Source organism: Nelusetta ayraudi, unplaced genomic scaffold (genome assembly GCF_046127955.1).
Source record: "Nelusetta ayraudi isolate G7.1 ecotype Tasmania unplaced genomic scaffold, CSIRO-AGI_Nayr_v1 ptg000011l, whole genome shotgun sequence".
NCBI lineage: Eukaryota > Metazoa > Chordata > Actinopteri > Tetraodontiformes > Monacanthidae > Nelusetta > Nelusetta ayraudi.
This window is the reverse complement of record NW_027466061.1, coordinates 26,525,589-26,539,121: the sequence shown is the minus strand read 5'-3', so window position 1 is coordinate 26,539,121 and position 13,533 is coordinate 26,525,589. Positions and strand designations below refer to the sequence as shown.

Sequence of the window (13,533 nt, the reverse complement as noted above, 5' to 3'; positions counted from 1 at the left end):
TTGACTGCTCACTCAGGTGATGAAGACACTCAGAAAAATCCCTGAAAATAAATTTTATGTTGGGGTATGTCACATGAAAAAATTCAATCTGCTGTGATAACAAGGAAAGACCTCGGCAGAATCCATCTTGTGCTCATGGTTATTTTAAAAGGCAGACAAGAACGTCGTCTGCTGTTGGAGGGCTACAACAACACAATGTCTTCGATGCTACGCTTTGTGCCGTCGCTACGGACCTGAAACTCTCGTTCTTGTTGGATTCGGGTTCGGAGCAGACTGGTGGGAGAGTTTGTGTACAGGTTTTGCAAAGGAACGGTGTCTTCAGTTACACACACGCTCATTAAAGTGCCGACCGTGGAGGAAGCTCGTGCCGCTGCACGCCGTTTCCAGCAGAATAACAGCAAAATTACCTAAATAAAAACAAATCAGAAAAAACATCTCTTTGGTGTGCTTTACAAAGTTAAAATTCTTCTAACTTACAAAAAATGTGAACGAAAAGGTAGAAATATAAATACGAACGAATACGTGTTTGTTCAGGGGTGCGCAAAGCCGGAGCCCTGCATTTGCTGCGCTACCCTTTTTAAAAAAGGTCTCCGTTGCGCGTTATTTTAATATGTCCATTTCTTTTAGAAGAGAAAGCATCACCCCGGTCTCATCCTCTCTCCAAATGTGAACATTTTTATTCACGTTTGCCAAGTTTGTTTCGCGCCGTCTGTTTTGTCATGAGTCGCGAGAGCGAGGCGTGGCACGTGCGCATTCGCATTCGCATTGTCCAGTTAATAGTCCGATTAAGGCCTATACATGGCAGAGAAATTCGAATTCCAATCGCATTATCTGGGTGTCTTAATCGGAGTTCTCCGATTCCAATCGGAGTTCTCAAACTCCGATCATAATCGGAGTAAGGTGTTTACATGCACGTGAGTTCTCCAATCATAATCGGACTAAGGCAATAATTCGACTTTCTCTAGTGCCATGTAAACGCACTGAAAATTATTCAGCTTAATTATTGTGCGAAGGAGTTTCAGTTCAGGGGTGTTAATCCTGTTTCTCTCTCTACGTCCTGGGGGTGAGTCAATAAAATTTGAAAATTTGATATGGAAATTAATTAGCATTCCTTTTTTCTCCACCTAATGACACTTCACTATTTGTCTCAAGCAAACAATTAGAGTTATCCACCTGCTTTATCTGGAAGTCTTTGTTTTTGCCACCAACTACAAATAGGGCCCAGTAAATAACTTCTTTGCTGTCAAAATGTTGCTTGTACATTATAGAAATGTAGAACATGAATACCACTTTCTTCATTTGTTAATAGGCAGATTATATTACCAGTTAAACCACTTGCATATTTATTTGTATGTGATAAACAAAGCAATCTTGAATCTTGAGAAGAAACAAAACAAGTTTCAAATCATTGAATAAACTAGAACAGAAATAGTCGTGTGAATAACCACATCTTTAAAAATGCAAAGGTGTGTTATACAATTGTTGCTATTTGCACTTAAACTAGGTCGCCTCTGCAGAACTTGTCAGTTCTGCAGTAGTTCCACCAGTAGCTGCATTCAGCCAGGCTGGTTCCTCAGCGGGGCAGCAGAGGCTGGACAAACGCTGTAGAAGCCAAGAAGTGAAGAAAGTGAAAACATGTCAGATTGTTAGGAAACATACAGGACAGGTGAGTTTCTTCTGTCAGCCAAGGAGGAGGAGAGTGACCTGTCTGAAGGTTCCTGCTGTGAAAAACATCAGGCCAGCGGCCCACAGTGGCACCATGAGGACGGAGGAGAGTGTCATCATCCATCCCAGAGTGTACGCCCAGTCAGGATAGACGTACCAGTCGTTGAACTTCAGGTGTTTGTAGTCAGCAACGTAGAGGATGAAAGAGATCTGGGAGTGTGTGGGGACAACAGTCATCCCTTGTAACTACTGTGTGGTCTGTGTTTTTTTTTAACTACAGAAAAACAATCAAAGTTTGAAATGTTTGAATCATGCAAACAAAAAAAAGTCAACTGCTCCTTTTAAAGAGCCAGTAGCATGACTTGACAACTAGATTGTGTCTTCAGCTCACCAGTGACGACACTGGAAGGATGTATTTCCAGCACAATTTGAAGAAAACAGAAGGCCTGCATCCCGTCATGTCCTCAATAATCTTGACAACTCGGTCGGCACCTGGAATACAGTCAGAGTTCATAACGCCTGGTTCAAACTGGACGCGGAAGCGCCGCAAAGTGGAGACCGTTTCCTTACAGCACTCATGTTAACCAATGGTGTCGTTCACACCAGAATTGAAGCGGAGCGCACCACTGCTCGTGACTCGCGCCATGCATTTATCGTTTCGGGGTCTGCTCTATTGTGTGCGCGAGCCGCGAGCGATATGTGTCATCTGGACAGGAAGTCACTCAAAGAAAAACGAGAGAATTCGGTTAACTTTCAAACTAAAGCAATTTTCAAAATAAAATGCTGCGAATGACAAATTCGATCATATTTGTGTACGTTATATTTGTCAGTGTCTTGGTCTTATATCAGAGTGCGAGAGAGATGAAACACACACACACACACACACACACACACACACACACACACTCATGCGCGTCAAAATGAGCAGTGGGGTGCTGGTCACTTTGATGATGGTTTTGCTCACCAAAAATCCAGGCCAAAGCCAGGCACTCGGATAAAACCATGAAGTTATGACACGCTCTGGATGTGCCATAATAATCAAAGAGCTGGAATATGTAAATCCCTCCCTGAAATGCGAAAAAGCATAAATAAGAAAATGGGGAAAAAATACTGAAAGCAGACAAGGTGTGTTTGTTTAAAAGGTTACAAATGTAAAGGTAACTGAGGGAAACACACTTGTCTGCTTGAGAAACAAAAAAGCAAAATTCCAGCAGTGATAGACTGATTTTCACCTCAGTTACCAACAGCAGATGTATGAGGAAGAAAACCAAGCAGATGAAAAGAGCGAAGGCCTCATGTCTTCTGGGTTTGCGGAAGAAATGGGGGAACAAGTCATTGACGGAGGTGATGTAACACTCTACCGTCACAAACTGGAAAATGGAGGTTATCAAAACAGAGGAAAGTCAAAATTTGAAATGCCTTGTTTTCATTCATCAGTTTGGCATCACAGGGAAAAATCTTACATGTGTGTCAACAGTGAGAAAAAGGAGCATCAGGAAAAAGCAGACGTTCCAAAACTGGGGAAAGGGCATCATGGCTGCAGCCTGAGGGTAGGCGATGAAGGCCAGCCCAGGACCTGTGAAGCAGGAAGAGAATAAAAATAGGAGGTAAATGCATTTGTGTCCAAACCTCCTAAAACTGGCCAATTGGACACTTATTTTTACCTGAATCAACCACCGTGTCAACAGTGACGCTGTGAGTATGAGCCATGAATCCCAGAACAGAGAAAACAACAAATCCGGCAACAAAACTGGTGCCACTGTTCAGCAGGCTGATCCAGAAGACGTCCCTGGAAGAGGAGACAGGAGCAGACAGGCTCTGTGATTTTATCGGAGGGCATCAGGAAAATCGGCACCATCATCTGTTACTGTCGCTTACTTATAACAGTTGTTGCTGTACTTGTTGTAGCTGCCCATGACGATTAAGGTTCCTGTGCTCAGGCTGTATGAAAATAATATTTGAGAGCCGGCCTCTATCCACACCTGTAAGGTCAGAACGTCAGACTGTACATGTTATTGCAGAACAGCTATGCCAGTTTGAAGGGGTTACATGCAATTTCAGTGCTAGATGTTGGGTATTTACATGTTTACCCCAGCTAAGAAAATATATAATATATGTTGTATATATAAATACAACTTAGGCTACAGATTTCGACTGTGATTTGTTTCTTTTTCCCTGAACTCTCATAAGCTGTACATTGCATTATGGACTAATGAGACACCAATTAGTAATCAATCTAAAGATAGTTTGTCTGACATTGATATTTGACACTGATATGGATTTAGGATAAGGGAGTGGAGGGGGGACCTCATAATTAGCTAGACGCTTCAGGTCTGGATACAGGTAGTAGTAGATCCCGTCCCCAGCTCCAGGAAGGGTCGCTCCTCTGACGAGAAGGATCAGTAGCATCAGGTAGGGAAATGTTGCCGTCAAGTACACCACCTTAAATGACGGAAAAGCTGTTATACAAAAAAATTCACTGTAGCTACAGTATAATTTCCTCTGCATGTCTACAAGGACCTTTCCAGAGGACTTGACACCATTAAAGACGCTGAAGTAGCAAAACATCCAACAGGCCAAAAGACACAAAGCCAGATCCCATCACACATTTCCGAGTTCTTCGATCCCTGTGGTCAACCCCAGCACCCACCGTCTGACAGGACAAAGTCATCCCTGAAGGATTCAACCAGGTACACCACAAAGGAAGTTTACCATTGCTTAGAAAAAAGGGGAAGAAGAAGAAGAAGAAGAGAAAATCATGTAAAATCATGTAAAACAGTCTCTATACACACTCTTATTTAACGCCTCATTTCTGCTGCACAAATATTTATCTTACTACAGTGTTTTCGCAACTTTTAAATTTGATCATGTAGTGCAGACACAGTAGTGCTGTAGTGCTGTCCCCTCGCAGCAAGAATGTTGTGGGTTTGACTCCCTGCCTGGGATCTTTCTGTGTGGAGTTTACATGTTCTCCCTGTGTCTGCGTGCATTCTCTCCGGGTTCTCCGGCTTCCTCCCACACTCCAAAAGCATTCATGTGAGGTGAACTGGAAACTCTAAATTGTTCGTAGGTGTGTATGTGAGTGTGAATGGTTGTTAGTCTCTATGTGGTTCTGTGATGAACTGGCGACTTGTCCAGGGTGTCACCCTGCCTTTGCTCTTTGACAGCTGGAATAGGCTCCAGCAGACCCCCACAACCCTGAGCCTAGGAAGAAGTGGGTAAAGAAAATGGATGGATAGATGGATGGATAAATTGCAGTGAAACGTTTTTCACATTTTTCAGGAAGTTTATTTGGTAAAGATGTTGAAATAAGCAAGAGAAATATTCAACCCTCATATGAAATCTGTGACAAAAAACATGCATTGTCCATTAGCAGATTTGTCAGTCCAGCAAAAATATTTGAACTTGAATGATCAGGAAAAATACATTAAATGCATTTGAAGGAAATCCACCTGTGTAAGGTATTTGCCATCAAAAATAAATTGCTCCTCAGATGTTTCGAAGTGCGCATGATTAGAGGTTTACACAAAACATTTCATGCTTATTATTCAGCATTTTTGAATGTGCTGTATCACACATCCAACTAAGCCAGCAGGTATGCCAAGAAAAATTAAAAGGGTACAATTAAACCTAAGTTAAGGTAAACAGCCTTTAGGGTAAATAATTAGATTGCTTTTTTAGCTAAGATAATAAAGCACACAAAACATTTTCCAGACATCATGGTGACAACTATTGATTATTTTTTTATTTTCTTTATTTTATATTATTATTATATAATGAAGTAATTTCTCAGTTACACTAAGTTGCCAGTGCAGAAGATGTCAGTTCAACACCGGTTTCCTCCCCTCTCGTTGTTCTGCTTTGCCAGGATGGATCTTCAGCAGGACGGCAAAGAGCGGACAAGCGCTAAAACCAACACACAATAGTGCACATTATCTTTAGGAATACAACAAGAGACTTTTGTGCGTAAACAAAAAGCAGCATTTTTTGGCACAAAAGAAACCCTTCGGGATATCAAAAATCCATTGTAAAACAATACTGTGGGGGCTTTAACATGATGGACACTGACCTGTCTGAAGGTTCCTTCTGTCAAACACATCTGAGCAGCTGCCCACAGTGGCACCATGAGTACAGAGGAGAGCGTCATCATCCATCCCAGGCCATATGCCCAGTCAGGGTAAACATAATGGTCATTAACTTTCAGGTGCTTGTAGTCAGTCAGGTATAGGACAAAAGAAATCTGTAAAAATGAACCGATAAATGTAATACAAAAGTGTAAAATTGCCTTGAGCTATATGTTATATTTAGCTTGCTAAACTTGTCAAACAGTCAAAATCTGGATCATGTAAAGAACTAGTGGTGTCAAGCTGCAAGAGAAGAAAGTGACTTCACAGCGGTTTTGGTGAGTGTTGTTTTCTGGCCCTGTTGGCTGCACGTTAATTTAAAAGTTTTAAATGTCTTCTTCTCTCCCTATCTCGACAGCAGTGGCAGGCGACCACTAGAGAGCACTGCCACACCCCTCCCAACATCAATGAAGAAAAAAGATAAGGTCTTCTAAAGAAGTAAAAAAAATTATAATAATAATAAAATGCAAATACGATTACAATTACATTGTTGCTCATTTAATGCATGTCAGCATTTTTTTTGCATTGGTTCCAATAAATTCTATTTGGTTCATTTATGTGTCAAGGCCACAGACCCAAAGGAGTGGTTTAAAATACTTTTGATAAAAAGCTGACTTGAGGCTGCTAAATTTTTCCTGCCTGGGCACACCTCTCCAAAGCAATGGCTCTGCCCCAGACAAATTCTCAGCTGACTTCATTATTTAATATGATGAACCACAAAACAGTGACAGTCCCATTAGATGTGTTATATCCTTGTTTCTCTCCTTCACTGCAAGTTGCTGAGGATGCGCAGGAAAACCATTTGTTTTGGTTCTATATGTAGAAGGGGTGAAACAATATTGCATAGAACCCATTAAGCAAATACTTTGCAACAGCAGAGTCACAATACTTCCACTCACTGCTGAAAGAAGAGGTATAAAGTATTTCCAGCAAAGCTTGAAGAAGACTGATGGTTTGTTTCCTGTCATGTGTTCGATGATGTTGACAAAACGGTCAGCACCTGGTGAACGTCCAAATACGATTTATAAATAAGATTTAAGAACATTTGTCACAACATTTGAAACAAAATTTAAAAGAATCAAAACAACGATATTGATCATGATCAACACATAAAACACATAAACACATAAAAAGACAACAATAAGTCTGGCACTTGAAAGACTGACAGAGTGTTTCTGCAATCAAGCCATACCAACAAACCAGCCTCAAAATCCTCACCAAAAATCAGGCACAGAGCCAGACATTCGCAAATAGCCATGAAATTCTGGCAGACTCTGGTCGATCCATAGAAGTCAACAAGATGGAACAAATAGATTCCTCCCTAAAGCCAAGAGACGAAAGGCACACAGATTTACATTTCTTAAACTTTTTGGGATTGTTTTTGGATTCATATTACAGGTTTACATGCGTGCTTTTACTCACCTCGGTAACTAAAGCCAGTTGTGCCATGAAGCTGATCACACAGATACCGAGGACAAAGATCTCGTGCTTCACTGGTTCACGGAACCACTTTGGAAACAAATCACTGACTGTTGTGCTTACACTCTCCACAATGATAAACTGCAAACAGAACAAAGTTATTTGTCTCCTCTTACGATGTATTGTTTGATAATATGCTAATCTTTATAACCTGCGTATCAACAGTCAGCAAGATGAGCATCAGGAAGAAGCAGACGGTCCAGAACTGAGGCTGAGGCATCATGGCTGTAGCCTGAGGGTAGGCAATGAAGGCCAGTCCTGGACCTAGAGGGGGAAGGAAAATAACAGGCTATTTTTAACAGTTTAGTCTCACCATGGGTCGCTTTGTCTGTTTTCACAGATAGCCAAATAAAGAGCACAAAAAAGGACACATGCAAAAATATCTATAAATTATAGGTGAGATTAAATAATAGCCTAAATTACCAATAGTACATACATAATTATTGATGTAATGGATAATAATACATGATAAATGGTTCTGAAGCAAATTCTACTCCAGTATACTACCAGCTTCCATCTATTTTTTCCGCCAATTGTGCTTCATTACAAGTGTATAGACATGAATAGTCTGTATACACAAAAGCGTTTGAGCTCTACAACCTGCTGCCTGTACATCAAAGATCACTGCATCAAATATCAAAGATTGTCAAACCCACCTGACTCCGCCACAGCATCAACAGTGACACCCTGCTCCTGGGCCATGAATCCAAGAACAGAGAAGACAACAAATCCAGCAACAAAACTGGTGCCACTGTTCAGTAGGCAGATCCAGAAACAGTCCCTCGGCAGACACAGATGGACAATAGACTTGTCAAATTTTTTGTTTTTGTTTGTTTTTCACTGAGTTGGGTGGGTGAAATTTTAATTCTTACTTGTAACAGTTGTTGTTATATGCATTGTAGCTGCCCAGCACAACTAGAGACGAAGTAGTCAAGCTGTAGGAGAAAAATATCTGAGATCCCGCCTCTATCCACACCTGTGAAATGAGAAAACATTCAAATTACATGAAGGAAGGACTCCCAGCCTAAAGTTCAACATTTATAACAATTAAGCACATTTTTAATGTGGTGCAGTCAAATCTCCAGCTGCTTTGTGTGGATGAAACATACAATACAGGAGAAGAGAACAATACAACACAAACAATACAGTGAACTGTTGCACTTGAGGTCCAGGTTTGCCATTGAAGGCTTTGCCTTCAAATGAAATAGTCCTTGTCTGGTCACAAACACTAAGATAGGAAATCACCTCAAGGTTGGAGAGTCGGCTCAGGTCTGGATACAGGTAGTAGTAGATCCCGTCTGCAGCTCCAGGCAGAGTCACTCCTCTGATCAGTAGGATCAGCAGCATCACGTAAGGGAACGTGGCAGTAAAGTAAGCCACCTTTAACAATGCAAAATTGACAAATAATTAATTATTCATGCACAGCAATAACATATACAATACACGTATTTCAATTATTTATTTAAAAAATGAGTTTCCTGTCTTTAGATAAATAGATAAATTAATATGTTGTTTTTTTTTGTTTAGTTTTTTTTTTTTTTTTAGAAAATAATTTAAAGTAAAAACTCTTTCATCCACCTTTCCAGAGGACTTGACACCTTTCCAGATGCTGAAGTAACAGAACACCCAGCTGGCCAGAAGACACAGAGCCAGATCCCACCGCACATTGCCCACCTCCTCTATGCCTGCAGACATGCCTAGTATTCGTCGTCTAATAAAAATAGAAAATGTAATTTTAACTTCCACCCACCAGGGTGAAAAACATTAAACACTTTCTCAGATCTATAAACAATGTTGGTGACAGATTGATAATAATGAGGTTAATGTTTTCCTTTCGATCACAATGTTAAAGTCTCAATATCTTGTTTCACTGAGCAATGAGAAAGAGTAATTGGATATAATCCAAGCATTTTGAAAAGCCATCAATGAGTGATTATGGCTAATCCTATCCTCATTGATGACATGTGGAATTATGAAAATTGATTATATTTAGTTGTAAGATTTTCAAAACAGTTTTCTTGTGTAAACTTATCAGGCACCCTTTATTTTTGAGGATAAATCAATGAGATCAAACCGGAGTGTTTTTTACTCACTCCCAGAACTCAGTTGCTGCAGATGAGGTGTTCTCCTGCATGCCATCGTTTCCTGTCATATTGTGGGCATAATCCAGTTCATGAAGTCCCTTGCAGTGAACTAAGATGGAAATATAAATTAACAGATAAAATAAGCAAATTAGACCAAAACAATTTACCAACACTCTTTAACACAGGTTAACACCACCAATCCTGCCTTGGTTGCTTGTTTCAGAATTTGCATTATGAATAGTGAACTACAATAGCTGAGACAAGATAAGATGTTCACATCAAATTTGTCACCATGTACGTCAAAACATTCTCAATTTAAAGAGTAAGGAAGAAAATAACATTTCCCGGTGTATGCAGTTTTTTTTTAAGTCCTACATTACATAACATAACATCTTATATATGAAAAAGCTTGTTTCTAATAGTTCCCCATATCACAAACAATGTAAACTACTTTACCTGTATTCCAGGTATTGTTGCAAGTGGCCCAGGGCAGCTGAGATTTGAATGAGAACACCAAGTAGAGAAGGCCCCAGACTTGGAGAATGATGTAGGTGAACTCGTAAAGTTTCATCATCAACTGTCCGTATCCAATTCCTAAAATTAATTAAAAACAGCTGTTTTTTCATCCCTCTTATCTTGTATCTGTTAGGATACATCATCTCACCTTGTGCTAATGGACACAACTTCCTCCAGCAGGTGATAAACCCCTCCTGGGTGTACTGGCCAATGGACGTCTCCAGGAGGAACAGAGGAACCCCGCACACCACAGCAAAGAGACCATATGGCACCAGGAAGGCACCTGGTGAAGTACAAAAACCTGACACTTTGGCCTGCAAAGACATTGATATTGCCAACAATGGCCTTGAGGACCAAACGTGAAAAGTAATTACCCCCTCCGTTCTTGTAGCAGAGGTAGGGGAACCTCCATACGTTACCCAGGCCCACCACATTCCCAGCCACCACCAGGAGGTACTCTGTCTTACTGGCCCACTGGCCTCGGTCTCCATCATCTCTTTGCTTCTCTGCTTTCCTCCTTTGTCGGAACATTCCAACTTCAAGAACACTTCACAGTGCAGTGAGTTTAGACTCAAGTGTTTGCCTCCTTACTGTTCTTACTTGTGACTACCTAGTTAGTCAGTTGTCACTGCAGGATTCAACCAGGTACACATCAAAGGAAGTTTGCCATTGGTTGAAAAAAAAAAAGGAAAGCAATCTCTTTGTCCAACCAAATTCCCTGCAGAAATACTTATCATAATACAATATTTTGATAATGTTATGACATTCACATGATGAAGAAATGTTAGCCTGCCAAAAGTCAGAATCATCTCCATGGCAGTAATCAATGTAATGTTCCAGTCAGTATATACTGTGTCTAATTACAAATAAGCTACTTCCTGCTATTGTACAGCAAAGTCCAAGTTCAGTGCTGAGAAATTGCCTGAAGTCAACTTTGTCATTGAGCCATCTGCAAACACAGCATTTTGCTCCCCAGCACAGCATGTGATTGACACCTGAACAGAAGACCAATGTTTAAGTTACGACCAGTTCTATTTCCATCATAATTTAGAGTTGTTGTTGTTTTAGGTTTTTTTTTTTTTTCAATATTAAAGATAAATTTATATCCAAAGACAGGACCAACATTGTCTTAAATGTACATATTTATATCCAAGAAATACAGAAAGCCCATCACACAAACAGCATTTTTGTTTTATTTATCACACTGATTTCCTCCAACAGCAGATTTTCACATACCTCCCTCGTTCTTGTAGCAGAGCTAAGGAAACTTAATTTCTTCTTCAACTTTGCTATTATTAAGTTTAGGAAGTTGTAAAACCCCGATTTATAAACAATTGAGCTTGCTTCCTATAACATTGTCCTTTGTCTTCTACATTAGCACAACGGCACAATACCCAGCTAATATTGGTGTTAAAACCATTCGAAGAGTAGGAAAACCAAACTACTTTATTTAACAGCACTTATACAATTACACACACCAAAAAAATATGAAACTGCGACAGTTGAGGGTCCAGTCACTATGCCTTCAATTGATCATGTGTCCTGGCTACTCGGCCGAGAGGATATCCTTTTGACCGACTAGCCAGCGTGCATGTCTATTACCCAGGAATCTGGGGTTCGGAGCCCTCCCGGGCACTCTCCGCCTTGCCACATTCTGGCATTGTCGGCACAATCCATGTAGCACTGGGACCGGGTTTATGAATTCTTCATGTGTGGCAACCTGTGTGGAGCCCGAGGTTTACTATTATAATACTACATTGATTTGCTTATCTATTTTGATAGTGTTAAACTTACCATTCAAGTTATTCTATCAGTTTATCCAAACATGCTAAATCCAATTAATACTTGATTTTTCAACGTCTGTAAAAAAGGAAAAAACAGAGAAACGGAACAGACCTTGCTTGATAAAATATCTATCTATCTATCTATCTATCTATCCTAATGGTTTTAACTGCTTTATTCTCATGATCACAGCAGTCATCATCAGAACATGTGTTACTCTGACTTCTGATCTCGCTGCAGCTGAGTTTGTGCACGACAGCAGAAAAAAATCAGGAGAGGAAGAGAATCAAACTATGCAACACAAAACATGAAAGGAGTGCATTTTGTGCAGACTTGTTTTTAGTCTTTGCTGAAATGGGGTCAGGTTGGTGATTACCAAACATTGAGAAGGGTCTGATACTAAAGCACTTTGAAACAGCAGTGACTTGCTTTGACATCATGCATCAACATGGCAACACGGTCCCAGGAACCAGAAAAAGTTGCTCTGTGGGTTGCTGAGTTGCAAAGTTAAGAACCGAGAGGTTGTGTAAAAGCTGTCAGGTCCAGTAAAAAAGTCACTGCTTCAGCAACACTGACCAACATCTAATAAGAACAGCAAGAATGAGTGATATCAACTTGTGCATTGCTAGCCAAATGTGTCAACTTTCCCTATTTTTTTTATGCTTGAATCAAACAAAATAATCAGAATGTATAATGTTTTCTGATGTATGAGTGCTTGCAATTTAACTGATACACAATGAGAGTAATTCACAGAGCCTGACCGATAAGCAGGGCGCAGCTGTCAAATAATAGGCTTAATTGGACTCTCAGCCCACTGGGACACAGTTGGTGGGGTCTCAAATAAATACGTAACACAGTGTTACGAATGCACGTACACCCGAGGCTGCTTTGCTTCTAGACACAGGGTGGGAAACTAGCTCATGTTAATGTGTATGCTCTGCTTTACTGCAGATAATTAGCTGAAGAAAATGGTGCCTACTCTGACCAATTGCTCACTGACAAATGACTGACAAACCTGTTAGAGCACATAGGAGTGTCATGCCCTACTGGATCCCACTCTGAGACACAGGTCAACCTGGAGAGCTGCTATTGGGTTGTAGCTGAGCACTATAATGTGAGAAAGGATATTCCTCGCCATTCCAGGGAGTGGCCACAGAACGTATTTTCTTGCTCCACTGTCGCATCTGTTGAGTGAGATCAGACATGATTCATTTTTATTTAGTGGGAGGGATTCTCACAGCTGCAGCTCCCCTCCAGTCTCACAGACAGACAGCTGAGCCATGGGGCGTCGCTAATATCCACTTTTGGAAATGACAATAGAAGAAATGTGCTTGAGGAAAGACCTCACTCCGTGGAGCTTTGTGATCTGTTTTGCTTGAGTTCTCAACATCCGTCTCATCATCATTCACAAGAAGCAGTCTTCCTTTCATGTCGTTGCAAATCCTATATAGAATCTTAATCACAATGACTTTCTAGTCAGCTGTAGTGGTATTTGCACTACCACAGGCTGCTTGAATCCTCAGTAATGATAATCTTGACGGGCTTTAACTGCTCACTGGAATAAAGCCTGTCATCATATTACACACTGACAGATCTGCAAATTGCCCTAGCCAACATATTAGGGAGATGATACATGATCACATGGCTCCCCTTTCGAACCACTTATTATTATTTCATTACCGGGGTTATGAATAACTTTGGTGCTTCTTACAAATTACAAAGTGCAAGCGTGTACCGTTAACAGTGTGCCAGACTTTTTCATCTCTTTATCAGGATTTTTCAGCAAACAATGCTTCCGTCAGTTAAATCTACTGATTCAGCCAATATCTTAGCATCAAGCTGGTTAGCCTGAAGGTGAAATTATAACCTGGCATATCAGATGG

At 40.5% G+C, this 13,533-nt stretch overlaps 1 protein-coding gene and 1 pseudogene across 1 annotated transcript; both read right to left on the bottom strand.

Annotated features, from left to right (window-relative positions):
* Positions 1-1,243: 1,243 nt before the first annotated feature.
* Positions 1,244-5,386, bottom strand: LOC142884321 (sodium- and chloride-dependent betaine transporter-like; annotated as a pseudogene).
* Positions 5,387-5,463: 77 nt separating this feature from the next.
* LOC142884320 (sodium- and chloride-dependent GABA transporter 3-like) lies at positions 5,464-10,452 on the bottom strand. The gene is made up of 14 exons (XM_076019832.1): positions 10,243-10,452; positions 10,017-10,151; positions 9,809-9,946; positions 9,362-9,461; positions 8,847-8,979; positions 8,514-8,648; positions 8,141-8,244; positions 7,925-8,049; positions 7,420-7,532; positions 7,212-7,349; positions 7,008-7,110; positions 6,689-6,789; positions 5,735-5,905; positions 5,464-5,571 (listed from the first exon to the last, which is right to left on the bottom strand). Exons 1-14 carry the CDS (start codon positions 10,397-10,399, stop codon positions 5,464-5,466), a joined length of 1,761 nt encoding a protein of 586 aa, XP_075875947.1. The 5' UTR covers positions 10,400-10,452.
* Positions 10,453-13,533: the final 3,081 nt, after the last annotated feature.